This window comes from Lissotriton vulgaris, unplaced genomic scaffold, assembly GCF_964263255.1.
Source record: "Lissotriton vulgaris unplaced genomic scaffold, aLisVul1.2 SCAFFOLD_2097, whole genome shotgun sequence".
NCBI classification, from domain to species: Eukaryota; Metazoa; Chordata; class Amphibia; order Caudata; family Salamandridae; genus Lissotriton; species Lissotriton vulgaris.
Genome location: NW_028243148.1, coordinates 73906 through 96511, shown reverse-complemented (window position 1 = coordinate 96511; position 22606 = coordinate 73906). Strand labels below are relative to the sequence as shown.

Genomic DNA, 22606 nt, shown 5'->3' with positions numbered 1-22606 from the left:
GCCAGGGCACTCTTAGCTCCGATTGAGGTCCGAACATTATCGCCAGAGGCGTCAAGTGAGTTAAAGGCAGACATCACTGCTGATGAAATCCAACTGGCCATTAAGGCTCTGAACCCAGGCAAGGCAATGGGGCCGAATGGAATACCCATAGAATGGTACCAGGCGATGCCGGAGACCCTCAGCGTACATTTGTTGGGGATGTTCAGGGACTGTTTAGAGAGGGGTTCCCTTCCGCTGGACCAGCGAGTGGCAACTATCGTAACTATCCCCAAGCCAGGTAAACCGCCGGAGGAATGTTCCTCTTATCGGCCTATTTCCTTACTAAACGCTGAAGTGAAAATTCTGGCTATACTCCTAGCGCAAAGGATCCTGCCCCATCTGTCATCGATTATACATCCGGATCAATCCGGATTTATGCCGCACAGGAACACAGCGTTGAACCTGCGGCGACTGCACGGTGTGCTGGCTAGAACGGACACCATTAAATCACCAGCGGTAATTTTAGCACTTGACGCCAAAATGGCATTTGACCTGGTGGAGTGGGAGTACCTTTTCGAAACGCTGATACATATGGGGTTCGGTCCTCGCTTTATTGCATGGGTCAAACTGTTGTATACGGACCCAGTGGCTCACGTGGTGGCTAATGGCCATATTTCGCACACATTCCCGTTGGGAAGGGGCACGCGGCAGGGATGCCTTCTGTCACCCCTACTGTTTGCCATCTCTCTGGAACCTCTTGCGACCCTCATACGAACCTCACCCCTCCTCAAGGGTATAACATGGACCGGGGGTTGGGAAGATCGTCTGTCCTTATACGCAGATGATATGTTGCTTTATCTAACTGACCCCGAAGGAGGTATACCGGCTTTGTTGCACATTTGCGACACGTACGGCAGTATCTCCGGCTATACGCTGAACTGGACCAAATCGGAGTTGTATATTTTGCAGGGTCCGGCCCCGAACCTCGACAGAACATTAAATACCTAGGCATACATATCACTAAGAACCCGGCAGAATTCATAGATAAGAATCTGAAACCACACTTAGACAGGCTCAAACGTGATGTTGGATTCTGGTCAGGCCTGCCGTTGACGCTCCTAGGCAGGGCGGCACTCTACAAGATGATGGCGTTACCACGCTTTTTGTAAGTCCTCGAAAACTCACCCTATCCTGTGCCCCCTAAGTTTTTCCAGAAAGTAGCGGCTCTGGTTTCCAACCTTCTATGGGGCAACCTCCCGGCACGCGTGGCGCAATCCAAGCTGCACAGAGACTGGTATAGCGGGGGTATTGCGCTACCAAACCTGAAATTGTACTACTGGGCTGCACACCTTAAGCCAATTAATCAGTGGATCCACGCACCGCATACCGAGCCGGCATTCCAGTCGGACAGGGCGCAATTGGGCACAAATAGTCTGTTGGGTCCGTTGTACGATCACCGCAAAGTGCGGGCACTAGTGGGCCCCACTAAACTAACAGTTAAGTCATGGCACTCGGCAACGGCAGCTCTGGGCTGGAAAGGGAAGGTCACCAAGATGACTCCGCTGTGGGACTCTCGAGCGTTGGGCAATCTAAGGGGCACTAAGGGGTTCGCACACTGGGATACGATAGGAATTACCACGGTGGGTGATCTGTGGGAGAGGAATGCGGTGATCCCTTTTGCCCGGCTAAAAGAACTATATGATCTCGGTGACGGAACTTTACAGGTACATTCAAATCCGACACGCATTGCTTACAGCCCTGCCACCCGACACACCACTGCCCGAGTCTTCACCTCTGGAAGATCGCCTCCTCACTGATTACATGTTAGAAAGGGCGACGTCCCTCACTTACCGTAAATTGCTCAACAATACCCCAGATCCTACACTCCACCTGAAAGAGAAATGGGAGGGGGACGTTAGCGACATGGATGAACATGAATGGAATGAGGCAATTGGGTCCCCTAAGGAAGTGGGCATCTCGGCGCGCATGCGGCTAGTGCAATTTAAGATCCTACACAGGGTTTATTATACGAGGACCATGCTACACCGCATACATAGGGCACCCCATCCTTACTGTCTGCGTGGGTGCGGAGAGGAAGGCACATTTTTCCACACCGTATGGGACTGCCCCAAAATCCAGGAGTACTGGAGGCAAATACTCCGCACACTCTCACAAGCATTAGACCAATCCCTACTGCCTGACCCGAGGAGGTGCTTACTAAATATATGGGAACCTACTGACTTGTCCAGGTATGAACAACTCTGGGTCACGGCGGGGTTAATGGTGGCGAAACGTGACATAGCACAGCGCTGGGGGGCGGCAGACCTACCGACCAAGTCCCAATGGTGCCTGAACATGGATAGAGTAATGTTGACCGAGAGAGCAGTGTATTCCCACCGAGCCTGCCCAGGGAAATGGAACAAGATTTGGTTAAAATGGAATGAATATAGAGGGGATATTTGTGAACCCTTGTCAGAAGACGATCAGGAAGACTCCGACGATGAGGGCGAAGAGGGTTGAAGCTAGGCGGGGTGGATGGGTGGGATGGAGGCCACAGCATCCACACGAGGCCTTCCCTTAGAGTTTAGCACTGTGGGTCAGGGGGTGTGGGGACGTGCAATGCGGGTAGGTACATTCACGTACTAGGAAATGAGGTTGGACTAAATTTCTTCCAAGAGACACTTGCAACTTGAACTGCATTGCTTCGTACCAGACCGTAATGTCATTCCGAACAGTTTGCCGTTAAGAGTTTGTTGTTTTTCAAGAAAAAAAAAAAATACCATCAAAACCACATCTTCTGCTTATAATATTTGCTCAAACTGCACTTTTATTTTTCAGCATGTTTTATTGGACAATTAATGTAACTATTGCTTTGCTGACCGTTTCGCTGGACTACACTGTGAATAACGATCTTACAATGGCGGCCGGCCCGCAGGGTTGTAGGCACTCCGCTGTGTACTATGCAAAGTGCAATAAAGGTTTTGGAAAAAAAAAAATATATATATATATATATTTTTTTTTTTATCTTGTTTTATCACATTTTGCTCCTTGGCCTCCTTGTATCAAGGTCACTAGAATTGCTTGGTGTGTTGCAACCTCCCCAACAAAAGAATACACATATATAAACAAACATTGGCAAGGCCAATAGGTCTCGCCTTTGGGACCTTATAAATGTTTAGCCATGCAGCACTTTATCATGGGTGCTGTGCTGGCAGGGATTGAAGAGATATACAATTACTACACACTGGGACATACAGTCTGATTCAGGAATACAGGTTTGCCTCAAGAAATATTTATGGTCAGATTCGAAGGCTTCTTAACACACAAATAAAAAGACAAGTGCCTTGATGCAAGTCAACAGCACTATAACATTCTGTGTGCGACAGCATCACTAGAGTTTTGAACAGCATATGAAACAAGCATTGGCATAGCCAATAGGTCTCGCCTTTGCGACCTTACAAGTGTTTAGCCAAAGGCGAGACCAATTGGCTATGCCAATGCTTGTTTGATAGTGGAGGTTGTAATGCTGATGTTTGGCTGTGTGAGATTAGTAAAGAGTTTTTCACTTTGTTTAGAATTGGATGGTTTTAGTTAGCTTGACAGTAAAGTGAACTTGATGTATAGTGCCTGCGCCTGAACCACATGCACCACACCGACACAGTGCAGCAGAAAAATGTAAAGATGAATCAGTTGATCCGAGAAGCACCTTGTGACAAGAAGAGCCGGAAACTACCTGTCCACACATGGCGCTGGGCAGACACCAACGATCTGGAAACGTACACAGTCGTTCTTACATATCAATTTCCAGTTTTCGATGGCGAACAGAAGACTACAATGCAGAAGACAGGAATAAGACAACGGACTTTCAGAAATACACAAGTAAAGCTCAGAGAATACTAAGTTTGCTTTTCTGCTCATTTTACGAAGTGTACCACTTAAGTTATCAGTCCAAAGCAGGCCCTTGGTACAAATCTCTCAGAAGCAACCATGGAGCTCCCGGTTAACAGCGAACACCTACTTCTTGACGGACGGCAAGGTATATTCTGATGATAACAGCCATTAAGGACAAGAGGGAGCGGCATAGGAACATTTAATAAGAAAAAAACCACACATAAAGGCAAAAGGAGACAGAGAGGGCGGAGCGAGTGATTGGGCGAGGAGAGAGGCGCGCGCATGCGTTTGCTGGCCCCGGGAGTGGTGCGTGTGCGCACAGTCTGCTCTTTTTCAAAGCACATACTCGTGCTTGTGGGGCACTGCTGCGCACTCCCGCAGGCTGAATGCCGCCACAAGCAAAAGTATGTGCTTCGAAAAAGATGTACGACGGCTAAAGGTCTCCTATGTAGCGCATGCGTGCTGCATAGGCGAGACCTAAAAAAGCAGTGAACTACTTTCCAATGGCAGAGACGTCACATCTCTCCTTCCCCAGGTCTTTATTCACCAAGCACCCTTCTCCAGAGTTTCCCATTGGAAACATTTCTCGCATCATCCATTTTCCAGCAAGCCATCTGTCCCAGCTACCTGAGTATTCAAGCACTAGATGTAGCACCAACAACAAAATGCTCCTATTTTTTGGGTAGAGAGGAAACAATGATTAAACAAGGATGGCGTCGACATCACGTAATGTCTGCGCACCTAAAAACAAAAATGTTAACCTGACCTTGTGTAATGTAACTGGCGCTTTCCTAAAGCGCTCCCACCACTGTACGTGAGAGTAATAAGAAAGAGGAACTACCTCTGGGACCAGAGAAGCAGCACTGGCTAGAGGACTAAGAATGAGGAATTACCACTAGGAACAGAGACGCAGCTGCAGCTGCAGATCTGCCTAGTGGAGTGGTGTGGCTCACTGGTGTGGAGTGGTGTGGCTCACTGGTTAGAGGCGGCAGACCTGTAAGCAGAGAACGGCCCGGGACCAGGGTTCAATTCCCGACGCGGCAGGGTCTTGGACCAGGGTCAACGGACTCGATAATTCTCGCCTCAGTGCCTACTCTAACCAGGGAACACATTCTGCAACTCTGGGCATTAAGCTTACCTCATCTCCACAATGGCCCCCCACAGACGCCGGGGATGCCTGGTTTCACCCTGAAGATACCCAGTAAGGGACCGTCTCACAGGGAAATCCAGGACGGGTTCCCCAGTGGTCTATAGCGCCAGGACACTCGGGTAGAATAACAGTGCGCTTTACAAGTATCCCACATTTACATTTATTGGGGAACTACCACAGGGAACAGAGACCCAGCTGCAGCGCTGTCTAGATGACTTAGAATGGAGGAACTACTCTCAGGACCAAAGAAGGATCTTCAGCACTGCCTAGAGGACTTAGAATTAGGACTTACCGCCAGGACCAGAGAAGCAGCTGCAGCACAGTCCAGAGGACTAAGAATGAGGAATTACCACTGGGAACAGAGGTAGCTGCAACATTACCTAGTGGAATTCTCACAGGGAAAAGGAGACGCAGCTGCAGCACTGGTTAGAGGACTGAGAATGAGGAACTACCACTAGGACTAGACAAGCAGCTGCAGCACTGAATAAAGGAGGCAGAATGAGGAATTACCACTGTAACCAGAAAAGCGGCTGCAGCACTGCCAAGAGGACTAAGAATGAGGAATTACCACCGGGAACAGAGACACAGCTGCAGCACTGCATAGAGGACTAAGAAAGGAAGGGGAATTAACACTTGGAACAGTGACACAGCTGCCACATTTGTGACCAGATAAAGAACAAGATTTACAGCCCCTTTTCCAAAAACGGAGCAACAGAGCCCTGAACAAGCGAAATACAATGCTAAAAACGAAAGAATAGGTGAAAGGGAGCTAGCAAGTAAAGTCCAATTTCTAACATTCTAACTTTGTGAGTGCTCCACTCAATCTTCAGTGACCCAGAATCTGTAGATCATAAGAGAAAGTTAAGGTGCGAAGGGGAGAACACACAGAGAAAAGGTGGGTGGGAGGAGAAAGCAGCAACACTGGTCAGCTTCTTGTGTTTGCAACATTTCTAGAACACGAGGCAGGCAATTGGGGAAAAACAGTGCGTGACAAACTGAAATGGACCGAAACGAAATGAGCCCTGTAACAGGGCCAGTCACTCTGGAAGGGAACGACATACCAAAAAGAGACAGAGATGGGCACGATTTACCATGCAAAAGTAAGGAATTTGAAAAGGCAACCAGAACCAATGACAAGCGATGGGCCAGCTTGAAGCCCATGTACTGACTACACCATGCCTCGCAGTGCAGCGAATGCGCACTGCGAGGCTCGACCTAAAACGTACACCTGTAGACAGACATCACAGCAATTGTATGCAAACACGCAGGCTTAAATAAGAAATATACAATACAAAAGTGAGGGAGGTAACTGAAAGTTTCTGATGATGGAAAAGCTGAAATAAAGCCTGCTTATCCAAATGACTTTAAAACCAATAACAGAAATGAAACAAACATTGGTTATGAATTCCATGTATTACAGAAAGAAAATGAGGCATTAAAAACCTGAAGGCATACACCTGCTAAAATGAAACTGTAATATTAGTTTAAATGGAAAGGGGGACGGGGGGAAGGGGGTGGGGGGAATTTGCCGCTGTGTATAAGTGTGATGTAACCCATAAAACATGGAAGGCGAATGTAAAAATAGGTTATAGACATTTATGTGACACTGTACAAAGTCACTATTTTGCAGTGTTTATATATTGCTTTGGGATCACAGCACAAAAGGGGGCAGTGTAAACAACCAGTCAGAGTGCATGGGGTCACTGTGCATTGACCCGCACATATTTAATGCTGCATGCAAATTATGAATATTTCTTCTTATCCTTGTATATATCAAACTGTCTCACCTTCACAAGTTCCCACGGTGGCTCTTCACACTTCTTTTCTATCTCTGTCATTAGGTCATTGAGAGAGGTGATTTCATTGGACAGTTTGGTGATATTTGCATTCTCTACCATGGTGATTTTCTTCTCCATCTCCTGCAGTCTCCTGTGCAGGGTTTGCTCTTTTTCTTTCAGGAGTTGCCGCAGTATTTCAAACTCAGATTTAATTTGCCACTTCTCAGTTCTTAGCTTGTCCTGTCAGGAGCAAAGAAATGCTGGTTAGATATTATGGAGCTTCCTACTAGCGCTGCCATCCTTTGGGTGAGAATCGTGGGGGTGGGGCTGAGGTTCTTTCAAACACTAAAGTGCTTTTCCTCATTTGCGAACGGCAGACTAAGTATCTTCCTTCTACCATCTGCCGTCCGTCCTCACACTCCTGCCCTCTCCCCACAGACCCCTCACAAACCATAGAGAGGTCAGAATTTGTAAAGCAGCAAGAAAGTTCCCTCCATGGAGAACACACAAGAGAGAGAACTCACCGCAGGCAGAGACAGTCAAAGACCCAGAGACAGACTGAGGGGAGAGACTGGCTGAAGTCAAGTGTGAGCGAGTGTGACTAACATGAGCATGTAAAAGGTGGAGCCAGGAAGTTTCAGGGATGGAAGACCGGAGATTTGAGGGGCTGGGGAATAACCCCATGTTGCCAACACTGGGTGTGCAGAATACATTGTGACATTAACCTATTATATCCCTCATTCAGAATGATTAGGTGGGTAATTCCACATTTAAAATATAGACCGGACATCAATTGTTCTGCTGTGCAATTGAGAATTATCATATATATCAGTTACTGCATCAGTGTCTGCAGGTCGATCACAAATTCCTATAGATGATGGGCGAGGAGGTTGGTCAGACATCTCATCCTATCCTAGGACAGGAGGGTGTGAGTTTTCAGGTGAAATACATTTCACTGCAGCAGGAATAGGAGGGTTTCAGCGGTTGAGAGAGGTATGTCTCTCTGTTGTCACCATGAAGAACTGGACTCAGAAATACTGTGGAGTTTGTTACGTCTCCACTCCTGGTAGAGGGTTGTGCCCCTGTGCTGTTTCACTAGTATACAGGTAAAGGGTTGTGCTCCTGTGCAGTGTCACTAGTATACAGGTAAAGAGTTGTGCTCCTGTGCTGCATCACTAGTATACAGGTAGAAGGTTGTGCTTCTGTACTGTGTCACTAGCAAACAGGTACATCGTTGTGCACCTATAACCTATATACATCACTAGTATAAAGCTGGAGGGATTTGCTCCTGTGGTATGTCACAAGTATACAGGTAGAGGGTTGTGATCCTGTGCCGCGTTACAAAAATACAGGTAGAGGGGTGCACTCTTGCGCCGTGTCACTAGTATACAGGGTGAGGGTTATGCTCCTGTGCTGTGTCTTTAGTATACAGGTAGAGGGGTGCTCCTGTGCTGTGTCACTAGTATACAGGAGGAGGGTTGTGCTCCTGTAATATGTCACTACTATACAGGGGACAGGTTATATTCCTATGCTGTGTCACTAATATACAGGTACCCTTAGAAATTCTGTTCAGTCCTTAGCAGAGGGCTGCTAATGAGTCCTTTCTAAGCACTGCCCTTTAGTAGGTGGTAGAATTGACAGATGACAGCAGTTTCTGTTTGGAGTAGAGGAGGATTCTGGGCATGTTCTGTCCTTTTGTCTGTCCCTCATCACTGCTTCAGGACTGCTGATGACAGCCAGGTACAGGGATCTCCCACTTCCTTGTGCCCCTCTTTGGGACACTCCTGCTAAAGGCAGCACCATTGCGGCCTCCTGCGAGTGTCATCACCTTGTGCAAAGGCTGCGTCTGAGAGACATCCAGAAAATGTCAAGATAATTAAACCAAACCAGTTCCTAAGCCTTGGAGAGCGGATCTGCATCCCCTCCCTGTAAAATGAGTATAATGAAAGTAGGACTCAACCCCCCACACACTTTTATTTAAACTCCAAGTTCGTCTTGACCAAGGGATGCTATAAATAGTACTCATAGGACTGCTGTGTGCCCATGGATGGAGTCTGCATCAGATGTGAGGGGACATCACCTGAAGTCTGCTCTTCTTGAGAATACAGCTGAAGCGCCTCGCACCTAGAGGCCAGCCCGGTGAGAGAGGGAAAGAGAGCCAGGCACTGCAGCAGTACAACCTCTCCAGGGTGATTCCCATGCAGCATATTTCCAGCATGAGAAACACCCAGAGAAAGCAGACTGCCATTTGGAGAACAGCCAGGAGGCATCTGGGTTGTGTGGGGTCTTCCAGTCTCCCGCTGCAGTTTGCATTGGGACCTGTGCCAAACCATTTAAAGGAAAATCAACATTGTGTTGTCTGGCGCCCTTATATGTGCTTGCTGCTGCCTGACGTCAGAACTGACCCAAAAAGGACAGTCATCAACATTTGATGTGAAAGCATTGATCTAGCCTGGCAGGCTGCAACTGTAAGCGACAGCCATTGACTGAAGACCCTGCCCTGAGGTGGTAACTGCTATGAACAAGCACTCGTCTGCAACTGGCCTGGGGGCCACAACTGTCACAGACTAGTGTAGCGGTGCAGGACTGCTGAACTGATTATTGCCAGCAATCCTGGACCCGAGTGAGGCTGCCACCACAGCTTCACTTAACTGAAGCCGCTGCTAAAGGAACGGGTCCGCCGAGCATGCCCGCCAATGCCATCAAAGCCATAACTCCACCAAAGAGGCAGAGAGAAATCTGCAATCCGAGCAATTTGTCTGTGATAACTCGGAGGCAAAAGATTGAAATGTTCTGCACATGAGCCGGTATGTTGATCTAGAGAAAGTGCACCTTTGTCCTCGAATAAGGCTTACTCCCGTATGACATCACGTGGACCGTAGACATTAAAACTCCAAGAGAGGGAAGAGGGCACCAGAGAAAGTGTTGTCTTTCTGGAGATTGTACAATGTAACCATGTCATTGTGACTTAGTTTTTGATATTTTAATTTTCTGTGAACTCAAAGATCTTTCCTCTTAACTAAAATTAAGTAATGAGCTAGACACAACATTATTGTGTTGGTTGGCTGCTGAGTTCTGAGGGAATGCCCCGCCCTCTGTCTTCATGAAAAGCATTTGACTACTCAATCTCGCTATCCTGAGAGTCAAGCGTAGAAAGGGATGTCGTTGGCCCACTTTGCAGAGCCACAGTAGGACAGACCCCTGGATATCAGAGGCAAACAACCTCACCTTACAAGATTGGAGTGCAGAGCTCTGATCTGGTGCACAGTGTTTTATATCAATGAACGGGCACTCAGCTGTCAATACTATCAGGAGGTATAGCGACAAGTGAGGTAACAACCACTAAATAATGAAGTGTGCATTAGTAAAATCACTTCACGAAAATTGCAAGAGAGTTTTTCAAATACTATGACGTTTATGGAAATGACACCTTTAAACGTTATCACTGACACACAGGATGACCAACATGACATTAAAAAAACATTACTAAACTTGAAACCCAATAACCACTACAATGACCCTCTTCCTGCTAAATGCTGGCCCTCATTCAACCACATGGTCGTCCCCTATTGGACTAAGATAATTAATGAATCACTAGCCCAAGGATCATTCCCAATAGTCTAAAAACTGGACAGATCATCCCTCTCTTAAAAAACCTACAGAGAACCCTTTGGATCCAAACAACTTTAGGCCAGTAACAACCATCCCCTTACTAGCCAAAGCAATAGAAAAATGTGCTCAACAACAACTAAAATCAACATATTACTGAATTTAAGCTACTAAATGACTACCAATCAGGGTTCAGATCAGATCACAGCACGGAAACAGCAATCCTACATATAGTAGATGATGCTCTGCTTACTCTCCCCTCCTAAAAGTGCAGCCAGGATTAATGAATGGACCAAGAGGATCACTGCACTAAACGGCTGCCCCGATTCAAGTAAACTCAACCAAAACTCTTGGAATCACTCTGGATAAAGAACTAAAAATGCAAACACAGATCAACACAATGGCAAAAAACGCTGGTTTCCATCTAGTTACCTCAAAATATTGCATCCGTTCATGGAATCAGATTATCTCAAATTGGCAGTCCAGGCACTGGTCATATCAAGAATGGAGTACAGATGTGCGACCCTTTCAGGGCTCCATAAGATCTCTACAGCTCCCCTAAAAGCAAATCTCAATACAGCAGCCAGACTTATAACTGGATCAAAAAAATTTGATAAAATTGCATACCGTATGAGGCAAGAATAGAATTTAAGATTCATTGTACGACCCCCAAGGCAATACACCACAAAACTCCGCATTACCTGACCCAGAAAATCACGTTGCTGGGAGGCAGTAGAACTGCCAGGGGATCTAAAGATTTTTGACTGAAAACAGCATTCTTCCGCAAGAAGAGATCATACGAAAGGCTTCCAGCTTTCCGTTTTTACAGAAAAAACAGACAGAAAACAATGGGTTTCCTGTCTGCATTTATTTTTAAAAGCGGAAAAATACTGAAAATGGTGTGTCTTGTGAGAAACTCTCCATGCTGTCTTTCATGAATTCTAAGCAACAGCTAAGTAGGCAGACGGCATGGAGGGTTAAAATAAAGGATTCGATTTCCTTAAATACAAGCATATGTTAACATATATTTGTAGAATGATGCTAATATGTAGCTGACAGGCATCTATGTTTGAGTGCACATCAAAGAGTTATATAAACACAGAAATATACCATTTTACAGCTATATTTATTCTTGAAACACAAAATATATATATGGATAAATACCAACAAGATGGCCCAAAAATAAATATGGATAAATACAGAAGGAAATACGATAGAGCGTTCACGGGAGCTGCACCAAGGATTTGGGATTCGCTCCCACCGAATATTAGAAGAATCACGTATGGTCCATGATTCAAAAAGGAGGCGAAGTCCTTTCTGATGGGTACATCTCTCCCATAACAACCATCAGGCTACACTAAGACTATTCTGAGTTCGGCAGACAACCCATCGATCCACTACAGTCAGCTGTTCAAGTAGACTACTGTAAATTGGATTACGTCATGTTAATGGCAGATTAAAGAAACTGGTCATTGCATAAACCAACTTACCCCTCTTTGATGGAGCTATAATAGCTATACTCAGCTAGGCTGAAGACAATTAGTCCCTTGACCGTCTACAGGGAAGTTGTTTATAGACAAGTACCTCGATCGATGTATATTTGTTTAGAGTAGCAATAATATAACCATTGTAGACAGCAAGGATATCAGGAGTGGTCGTATTTCGATAATTATTCTATGTTTTACTTAATCCTAGTGATTTCTTTTATTCTTCAATATGTTGGGTAAGGGTTAGCATTTGCCAATATTATTGAATAAGTTTATACACTTGTTAAAGAATTGAATATCTGCTTATTATGAAAGGAGTGGTTAGGTCAAGGGCTGACACCCAATTTTTGGGTCTTGTTCGCGCTATAGAAAACACTGAATACATAAATTGAATAAATAAAGAAGAACAATTAAATATATCACAACCATGGTGTCTGAGCAGTGATAAAAGTGCACTGTTGCTGATGGGTTACAGGACAGCCCTTCCTTCCAGTCCGAGTCAGGGCCATGGGTCCTAGTTCTCCTGGGGTTGTATTCAGATGTGCCCCATCTTTGTAACATCAGTTTAATGCAGGCATAGTATATGAGACATCGAACTGTGGCCGATTTAGGAGACTGTTGCAGAAAAACCTTGCAATGGGGGTTGAGCGGAGCAGATACTGTCTGAGAACAGAGGCTAAAGCGGTGTTGTGCTACGTTTCCAGAATTACAAATGCATATCTCCGGAAGAAGGGAAGGATCATGTTTCGAAAAATTTCAAGATTAAAGAGCATCTAATTTGAAACTAATTAAAATGCGTAGGTTTAAAGAAAACATTGGCATCAACTGATAATACCTATTCAGGCATGAGAAAATTGCAGTCAATGCAGCAATGTCATTGAAGGGAATACATAGACCCATTCACACACCGGTAAAAAGATGAAGCTAAAATATTCTTCGGATTGCAATTCCGAGACAGTTATGCATCAAATGCCCGTGTGGCTTAATATACGTGGGGAGAACATCAGGAAAAATCCGAAATCAGGATAACTGAACATAAAAGCACGATAAGCACGATGAACAGAAACCCATGTTTAGCAGCGCACTGGGTAGACATGAAACACACCATACCACAACTTAGTTTTACCATCTTAGAAAGACTCACACCACACCAAAACAGACATACACAAATTGTTAGCTCAGAGGGAAAACTTTAGGATCAAACAATTACAGACAGTACTACAAAAGGGACTCAATGAAAGGAATGAAATGTTATGTTAACATGATATGTAATTTTGGAGAGAATCAGTTTCTTATTATTAAATTATTATTAAATGGATTTTATTAAGCGCAGACAACCCGGAGGCCTCGTAGCGCTGAGTGTAACTGGGGGGGCAAGTGAAGGTAGTGAGATTTACATGAAAAGAAGGGTTTTTAATTCCTTCCGGAATTTTAGGAGATTAGGCTCACCGCGCAGGGACACAGGCAGAGAGTTCCATGCCTTAGCCGCATTCCAGGAAAAGGAACGTCCTCCCCATCTGGCACGTTTGACTTTGTTCTCAGTGGCCAGAAAGGCTGTGCTGGAGCGCAGTGACCTATGGGGAAGATATGGAGTAGCCAGCGAGCAGATCATTGCTGGCGCTTCTTTCCACATAGCCCTGTGCATAAAGCACATTGACTTATGATATTCAACTGTGTGTCATTGTGGTAGTTGTTTAAACACTTTAACGCTTCTGTCAGTAACCCATTGGGTTTGGAGAGTTGAATATTGTAGTTGTGGTATTCTTGGTTTTAATAGTAAGTTCGTACTTTTCTAATGTGCTAGCACATATCCTGAATCCAGTACTCTGTACGATCGTCTTTATCAATTCTTCCAGTGCGTGCAAGATTTAGTAACTAGGTTTATTTGTGCAGCACACAGTGTTGAAGGTGACGGTTTTTACGGCTCGCGCCCTGCGTTGCACTGCGTAGCAGTGAGAGCGCATTTTGTAATCGAAAAACAGAGTTCCGGGGGGGTTTCTTTTTTCCTTGGACCACCTCAGCTGTCATCAAGCCTCCTGCAAGCGCCTCTTTGACCAGACCGCCAACGAGCCTGCAAGAGCAGTGGGCCAGAGACTACGTGTTCCAGGAGCCCCGGCGCACCACCAGCTGCTGCGAGTGAGGGGGAGGCGTGTCCACCGCGCTACATAGCGCTGCCTCTCCCCCCGCAGCACGTGTCACTCCTACCTGCGGTTTCTTCGTGCCTGCTGCTTCCTCCCTGGAGGCAGTGGTCGAAGTGGGGAAAAAAATGTAGGGGAACTGTGGGTGGAGAATCAGGGGGCGGGAATAACCGAAGATTGGATCAGTGGGCGGAGTCAGGGGTGTGGCTAGAAATAGCAAAACATTCCAATTTTTTGTACGTTTAGCATTTCACTGACCAGTTACAGCTTATAACGTTATTTAATTCAAACAATGGATAAACATGTTTATTTTAGGTTTAATTCAGGAAAAAGCAAACACTCATAGAGAATGCAGGTTTATGTAAAGCGTGCAACATATGCAAATCAGTCTTGATCCTGCGCCCAATGGGAACAGTCCAGCCCAAAATGCCAGGCCAGGTCCTCCCTGTACTGGAAACAACCATCTTAGGACCGGTTTCGGGCTTTCAGCCCTCATTAGCCTGGATACCTTGATTCCATTGGCATGGGGAGCACGAGACCCACATCTGGGCATACCCGTCCCACTCGGGGTGACAAAAGCAAAAAGAACAACTGATGGACAGAATGCAGAACAATGGCATACATTCACCCCAGTACAGAGATCTGGGCCTAAATCCATTGTTTCTTTGCTCACCATGCCATTCCAGTTTGGACCCAGCCATATGCAAATCAGTCTTGATCCAACGCCCAATGGGAACAGTCCAGCCCGAACTGCCAGGCCAGGTCCTCCCTGGACTGGAATCAAGCATCCTAGGACTGGTTTCGGGCTTTCAGGCCTCATCAGCCAGCATAGCTTGATTCCAGCATGGAGAGCACAGGACCCACGTCTGGACATACCCGTCCCACTCGGGGTGACAAAAGCAAAAACAACAAGATGGAGAGAATGTAGAACAATGTCCTACATTCACCCCAGTACAGAGATCTGGACCTAAATCCATTGTTTTTTTCTCACCATGCCATTCCAGTTTGGACCCAGCCATATGCAAATCAGTCTTGATCCTGCACCCAATGGGACCAGTCCAGCCCAAACTGCCAGGTCATAGGTATTCAAGTGTCCTTTCATTCGAGAAGTGAACACAAAGCAGTACCCACTGAACTATGCACATAACATATTGCTCTTTGATATGCATGGTACACATTCTTTGCAGCAGGCATATTACCCCTCTGCTCTACCTTAGATGAGTAAAACAGCCACTAGACAAAACACGCTCCCATCTCTCTCCAGCAGGTACATTGATCACCTAAGTTATCTTGGCACTTGTATTGTTGACCAAAACCTGCTGAATATACAAAGAACTTTGCTGTGTTTTTAAAACTCCTGCACTTGTACAAAACCGGCCCCCCCAAACTAAACTGGCCCCTACCCTTCCAGTAGCCCTGGGAAACGCCTGATGCCTGGAACGGCCAGTCCGGCATAGTTACCTTTTTCAATGCAATACTGCAGATATGTATACTTATTAGATATAAACGTGATGGATCACTGTTAGTGTAAGATACAGATTCTTCCTGAATATCCTTTGAATTGGGTTCCTGCCTGAATGACACACATGAGCATGTTTGGTACACAAAAGAAGGTATCTGGGTAGACCTCTGAGGTAAGCACATTAATGTTATTCATAAGGACCCTCACACAGGACCACTTACCCTTTTGAACTTCCTGTACAATTCCTGCCTGTGCTTAACTATGCATAATCTTTTTGCAGATGTTTAAAGTTTGCACCTTTAACATAATCTTTCTAACAAGCAATATAATGTTTTTTTAACTTCTAGCCAATTTTGAATTTTTTTTAGGGCCATGCCAAACAGAACAGAAGTAAAGGCAGAATGCATTCATGGCATCTGCAGTCCTATGACTTTGAGTTGAAGAGAAGTTGTATTGTGCAGAGATGGGTTTGGGTCCAGGCCGGGGAAACTCCCAGCCGAACCCTTGCTGAGGCAGAGGTTCCTGTGTTGTGCCGGAGGCTAAGCTCTCCTCTTGTTGGTTCAGAGACACGCTTGACATAAGTGGATTGGAAGCAGCGTGACCCAGACGGTGCCTTGTCAAGGCAGAGGATCACCCAGCTATTTAGAATAGGAGCCGAGCGTTCTGCCTCTTCATGACCTTTCTAATAGTCCCAGATTTGGCGGCACTGTCTAATCCCAAGTCTCTTGTGTTATTCAATGTGTTTCCAGTTTAGGGCACACAGGTACTCAGTTCAGTGTAGTCAGTTTGTTAAAATAAACTAGTTTGTGTGCCTGTAGATAGAAGGGAAGGGGGAGGAGGTTGTGGGCACTCCAGACTAGGGTGGCCAACTGGCATGGGTGCAAATTCAGGATGGTGAGTGTAAGAGTTCAGGACAAGGGGTCAAAATTCAGGACAAAAATTTGGGGCAACTGGTATGCTTTGCAGACACATCAGTAGATGTCATGCAATAGTATATAAATAAATAGGCAAGGTACATAAGTACAAGTCACTTCTCCTACCCTATCACCGCTCCTGCCCCGTCACTGCTCCTGCCCCGTCACTGCTCCTGCCCCGTCACTGCTCCTGCCCCGTCACTGCTCCTGCCCCGTCACTGCTCCTGCCCCGTCACTGCTCCTGCCCCGTCACTGCTCCTGCCCCGTCACTGCTCCTGCCCCGTCACTGCTCCTGCCCCGTCACTGCTCCTGCCCCGTCACTGCTCCTGCCCCGTCACTGCTCCTGCCCCGTCACTGCTCCTGCCCCGTCACTGCTCCTGCCCCGTCACTGCTCCTGCCCCGTCACTGCTCCTGCCCCGTCACTGCTCCTGCCCCGTCACTGCTCCTGCCCCGTCACTGCTCCTGCCCCGTCACTGCTCCTGCCCCGTCACTGCTCCTGCCCCGTCACTGCTCCTGCCCCGTCACTGCTCCTGCCCCGTCACTGCTCCTGCCCCGTCACTGCTCCTGCCCCGTCACTGCTCCTGCCCCGTCACTGCTCCTGCCCCGTCACTGCTCCTGCCCCGTCACTGCTCCTGCCCCGTCACTGCTCCTGCCCGTTCACTGCTCCTGCCCGTTCACTGCTCCTGCCCGTTCACTGCTCCTGCCCGTTCACTGCTCCTGCCCGTTCACTGCTCCTGCCCGTTCACTGCTCCTGCCCGTTCACTGCTCCTGCCCGTTCCTGCCCCGTCACTGCTCCTGCCCGTTCACTGCTCCTGCCCGTTCACTGCTCCTGCCCGTTCACTGCTCCTGCCCGTTCACTGCTCCTGCCCGTTCACTGCTCCTGCCCGTTCACTGCTCCTGCCCGTTCACTGCTCCTGCCCGTTCACTGCTCCTGCCCGTTCACTGCTCCTGCCCGTTCACTGCTCCTGCCCGTTCACCGCTCCTGCCCGTTCACCGCTCCTGCCCGTTCACCGCTCCTGCCCGTTCACCGCTCCTGCCCGTTCACCGCTCCTGCCCGTTCACCGCTCCTGCCCAGTCACCGCTCCTGCCCGTTCACCGCTCCTGCCCAGTCACCGCTCCTGCCCAGTCACCGCTCCTGCCCAGTCACCGCTCCTGCCCAGTCACCGCTCCTGCCCAGTCACCGCTCCTGCCCAGTCACCGCTCCTGCCCAGTCACCGCTCCTGCCCAGTCACCGCTCCTGCCCAGTCACCGCTCCTGCCCAGTCACCGCTCCTGCCCAGTCACCTCTCCTGCCCAGTCACCTCTCCTGCCCGGTCACCTCTCCTGCCCGGTCACCTCTCCTGCCCGGTCACCTCTCCTGCCCGGTCACCTCTCCTGCCCGGTCACCTCTCCTGCCCGGTCACCTCTCCTGCCCGGTCACCTCTCCTGCCCGGTCACCTCTCCTGCCCGGTCACCTCTCCTGCCCGGTCACCTCTCCTGCCCGGTCACCTCTCCTGCCCGGTCACCTCTCCTGCCCGGTCACCTCTCCTGCCCTTTGTTCGCCATAAGTTGGCAGGGTATGCTCAGACGTGAGTCCCATGCTCACTTTGCCACTGGATTCAAGCAAGCCTGGGTGAAGACGGCTGGAATGCCAGAAACCGGTCCTATGAAGCTTGAATCCGGTCCAGGGAAGGCATGGCTTGGCAGTTCGGGCTGGACTGTTCCCATGAGGCACAAGGTCAGACTGATTTGCATATGGCCATGTCTGAACTGGGGTGGCAGAGTGGGCTAAAGAACGGTGATGGATTAAACCCAGATCTGTTGACTGGGTGTGAGTGTTTGATTGGTTCAGATGCTCCGTCCATCACCACCCCCTTTTGTACCACACAAAAGGGAAGGCAGCAGTGGAGCCCTGGGAGCAGAAGGAGCAAAAGTTGGTTGATGTTCATTACTCATAGCTTGATGCTGGTGAAGAGGAAGGTGGGGGCAGAAGGAGCCCCACATCATTTTGTACCGCTGTATAATGTGCCACTCACACACACAAATGCACACAATCCACACTCACACACAAAGCACAACATAAACAACGCAAATACACCCGCAATAAAAACAAGAATGTGCACACATATAAACACAACACACGCAATCACGTTACACAAAATAAAAACACACACACAAATACAAAGGCACACAGCACACACACACAGACACACCAAGCACACACAGCAGCAGCATACACACCACAGCACATATACACACAGCAGAAATTCCCAATATTTGTTCTTGGCTATGAGTTGATTTATTCCCCTTTTCGCTCGCAATCTCTGCCTGCTTACAGAGGCACTGGAAAACAGCCCTTGTTTTGGTTCCAATCACAGTTGAGTGTACATTTTATTTATTCATTTATTTATTTATAAAGTTTTATATATCGCTAGCTAGACCCGTGGGTATCAGAGCGCTTTACATAGACAAAGGAAAAGAAAAGATTGCATAACATCGCAGGACATGAGGATGCATGAAGTAGTTCATACTTCTTTTACAATATCCAAGAGATCTTCTTTATGCTTAGTGTCAATGTGTGTTCTGTCACATATGGGAGGACCAACAGTAGTTTAAGAAGCAGTGAGTGCAGGGAAATGCAACATATTCATGAATCACCCAGAAACAAAACTTGTGTTTCTGACAGCGGATTAAGACAGAGGTACTGGATCTTTGTACAGCATCAATTTGTAGTGATTCTGCCGAAGTCATGAAATTAGGTGATAAGCATGCCCCTATACATTAAAGCAGTTAGAAAAATGCAAACAGATGGCATAAATCACTCAGTAAAATACAACTCATTGTTTCTTGCCAGGACTTTAATTTCTTGATTAATCCTTATACTTCCCGTATTCTTATGTCTTAGTCATGTGAAGTTTTTGTAGTAATCATTTTATGGGCACATCCATGGGAAATGGCGTAAATCCTGCTAACATCAGTGTTTTTATATTGTTTTACATTTTAACAACTCTAATATTTTATCGCTATAAAGAGTTAACGTGTGAAATCACTGAAAATCGACTATTAAACATCCATTGATCCTCTGTTAATGACTAAGGAGGTTTTACGAGACACTACTGTTTTTAGGTCTAGTTAAAAATACAAATGGAATAGAGTGCACCTGGAGACCCATTGTTTTTTTAAATATGGTTAATACATTGAAGAAAGAAGGGGTGCTTTTATTTGTTTCGGATAACATGAAAAATATGTGTGACCCAAGGTTGCCACTTGGTTCCTGGGATGCAATTAATCTTACGTTAAAATTTCTAATAGTTTAAATGAAAAACTAGAGAAAATATGCAACAGCCCACATGGTCTTGCCAGAAAAAATAATGTGCTTATAATCATTAATTATTTAAAGAGAATAAGAGCCTTGGAGTTTGACAGATTGGGAACTCTGACCTCAATTAACAGAGCTCTTATCTGGCGGTATATTTGTTGCAAACCGAGCCATGGCCTGCACCCAGATACAGAGACACCCCATGCAGATCTCACTGGCATATACTAACGGCAGGCAGCGGGCGGGCGCATTGTCATTCCAAAGGGGATAATCAGCCTCAATCGGAATGACAATGGGCCTGCCCTCAGTGTGTGCGAGCTCAGGGAGGGGCTGCTGCAGCCTCTGGAGGTCAACAGAGAAGTGCAAGCAGCCCCTGGAAGCTGAAAAAAAAGTTCTCGTTTTAAGTAGGACTATTCTTGCCGTCCCGGGATGCTTTATTTAAAGAAAGAAGTAGGGGAACGGACTGAAATTATTTTCAGAAGTAGGGGCACGCCGTGCCCTTCCGTCCCCGCCCACTTCTACCGCTGCCTGGAGGGACCGGAGTTCTGGGGGTTTCTTCTTTGCTTGGACCACCTCAGCTGTCATCAAGCCTCCTGCAAGCGCCTCTTTGACCAGAGCGCCAACGAGCCTGCAAGAGCAGTGGGCCAGAGACTACGTGTTCCAGGAGCCCCAGCGCACCACCAGCTGCTGCGAGTGAGGGGGAGGCGTGTCCACCGCGCTACATAGCGCTGCCTCTCCCCCCACAGCGCGTGTCACGCCTACCTGCGGTTTCTCCGTGCCTGCTGCTTCCTCCCTGGAGGGACCGGAGTTCCGGGGGTTTCTTCTTTGCTTGGACCACCTCAGCTGTCATCAAGCCTCCTGCAAGCGCCTCTTTGACCAGAACGCCAACAAGTCTGCAACAGCAGTGGGTCAGAGACTACGTGTTCCAGGAGCCACGGCGTACCACCAGCTGCTGCGAGTGAGGGGGAGGCATGTCCACCGCACTACATAGCGCTGCCCTCCCCCCGCAGTGCGGGACGCGCGCGGTCGAAGCCCGGGCAAAGGGTGGGCCGTCTGGCTGGACGAGGCTGGGCTGGGCCACCTCCCTGACTGGTCATCCTAAAACTGTATGACTTGAGACTATGACCAGATGGTTATTTCGTTAATTGTTGGTATCTGCATATGTAAAGTTCTAAGCTTAAAGTCTAGTTTTATTACTGGTTTTGTGTATACACTGGGCTTTGTTTCAAGTAGTCAAGCTTTAGTTTTAAACCCTTGTGAAGGCTCTGTGAAGAAAGGGGGTCTTATTAAGGTAATGGTGCCGTACACTTTCTTATCTTAGGGCCTAGAGGTGACTGAGACATCCGGCCCCTGGGCACTATGAGCATGGGGAAAACCAATAAGCCCTCCCTCATTCCGCCTAGAACTAGGTTACAAGCTGCTAAGACCCAACCACTCCCGACCCTCACAGCAATTGATTTAATGCTTCAAAAAACGATAGGAGCAGTAGCAATGGCCATTGAAGACACGGAAAGGCATTTGTCCTCAACCCCTGCAATAACCCTCCCTCAGTTAGAAGGTGATGCCTCCTTGACAATTGCAAATCCGTTTGAGTCAACAGCATTTCAAATGCCCTCTTTCTTTGAGTTACCTTGCGCTCAGATTGCACCTGAGGCAATGGTCTCCACCCCACCCTCTCCACTGGCCCTAAATCCAATAGAAATAAATGACCCCAAGCCTAGTCCCAAAAGGAAAAAATAAAAACCTATGAGAAAATGTGCAAAAAATAAAATATATTCTCCTATTGGTGTGCAGCCTGAGTCAGCTCCTTCCCGCCCTTCTTCTGCACCACCTCTTTGGGTCACACACCTGATGACTGATCTTCAGGCCCATATAGAACAAGTCATTAGCTCCAAGCTAAAAGCGTTAGCATCAAGACTAGATAGAATTCTCTCCCTTATCACTAACAAATGCTCAGGGAAGCCCCAGCCAGTTAGCACGCAGGGGAACCATGTTAGGGGAGAAGGCCCAGTTTCCACTTTGGGTGCTTCTTCGGGCACGGGTTTGGAGCGTGGCTTACAAACAACCAATCCACCACATGTCATGGCCCAGGTAGTTGTGCAGCAACCCATTACTGTATTGACTAAACCGGTAAGTGCCCCACATTCCCCTGAGGCATTTAAAGCAACTGCTCCATCAACCAGTGCCCCGACTTTACCCCTGGTAGCACCCGTGAACCGGCAACGTGCTGATGGTAAACCCAGGCCCACTGCCACCCAGACACGACAGGCAGAGAGTTCAATCAAACGTGCTCCCCGACCCCACCTACCACCTGAGGCCATGCCCTACGTGGTGGTGCTTACGGGAGTCCCACCCCTGGAAACATGTGCCACCGAATCCTACCCAGAGCTAAAAAATAAAATCATATTTTGGTTAAAATAGGCATAGACCCTTAGCGGGATCAGGGCAGGGGGAGATCCTCTTTGCACACAGAGTTAGCTGGTTGGGCACTAGACGCAAGGATATAGAAGGTGACTGTGTGGGGAGCATCCACTAAAATTGCGGGCAGAGGACGCCACAAACTACTTTCTTCTTGCCGTGAGGGGAACGGCTGTTGTTGCACACGAGTCCTGTGCTTTCCTGGTATCGCCGTGAGGGGAACGGCTCTCTCCTGTTGGAAGCGCCGCGGCCAGGGCAGGGACCACAATCCCCAGGTGCCCCGGTGGCCACGGCGCACGAGTGACGCTATTGCAGCGCCCGGAGGCGCTTGAAAAACGAGGAGCGCCGGGCGCTCAGTGGGAGCATCCACTAAAATTGCGGAGGCCGGGGCACCTGGGGATTGTGGTCCGTGCCCTGGCCGCCACGGCGCACGAGTGACGCTATTGTAGCGCCCGGAGGTGCTTGAGAAACGCCTCTCGCCCC

At 47.8% G+C, this 22606-nt stretch overlaps 1 protein-coding gene across 1 annotated transcript in view; it reads right to left on the bottom strand.

The window, feature by feature from the left end:
- The window catches only part of LOC147668691 (zinc finger protein RFP-like), a 191218-nt gene that overhangs the window by 94837 nt on the left and 73775 nt on the right, over positions 1 to 22606 (bottom strand). Inside the window, exon 3 of the mRNA XM_086948510.1 lies at positions 6808 to 7038. Within this exon, the coding sequence (XP_086804636.1) occupies positions 6808 to 7038 (231 nt within the window). The remainder of the gene's footprint in view (positions 1 to 6807; positions 7039 to 22606) is intronic.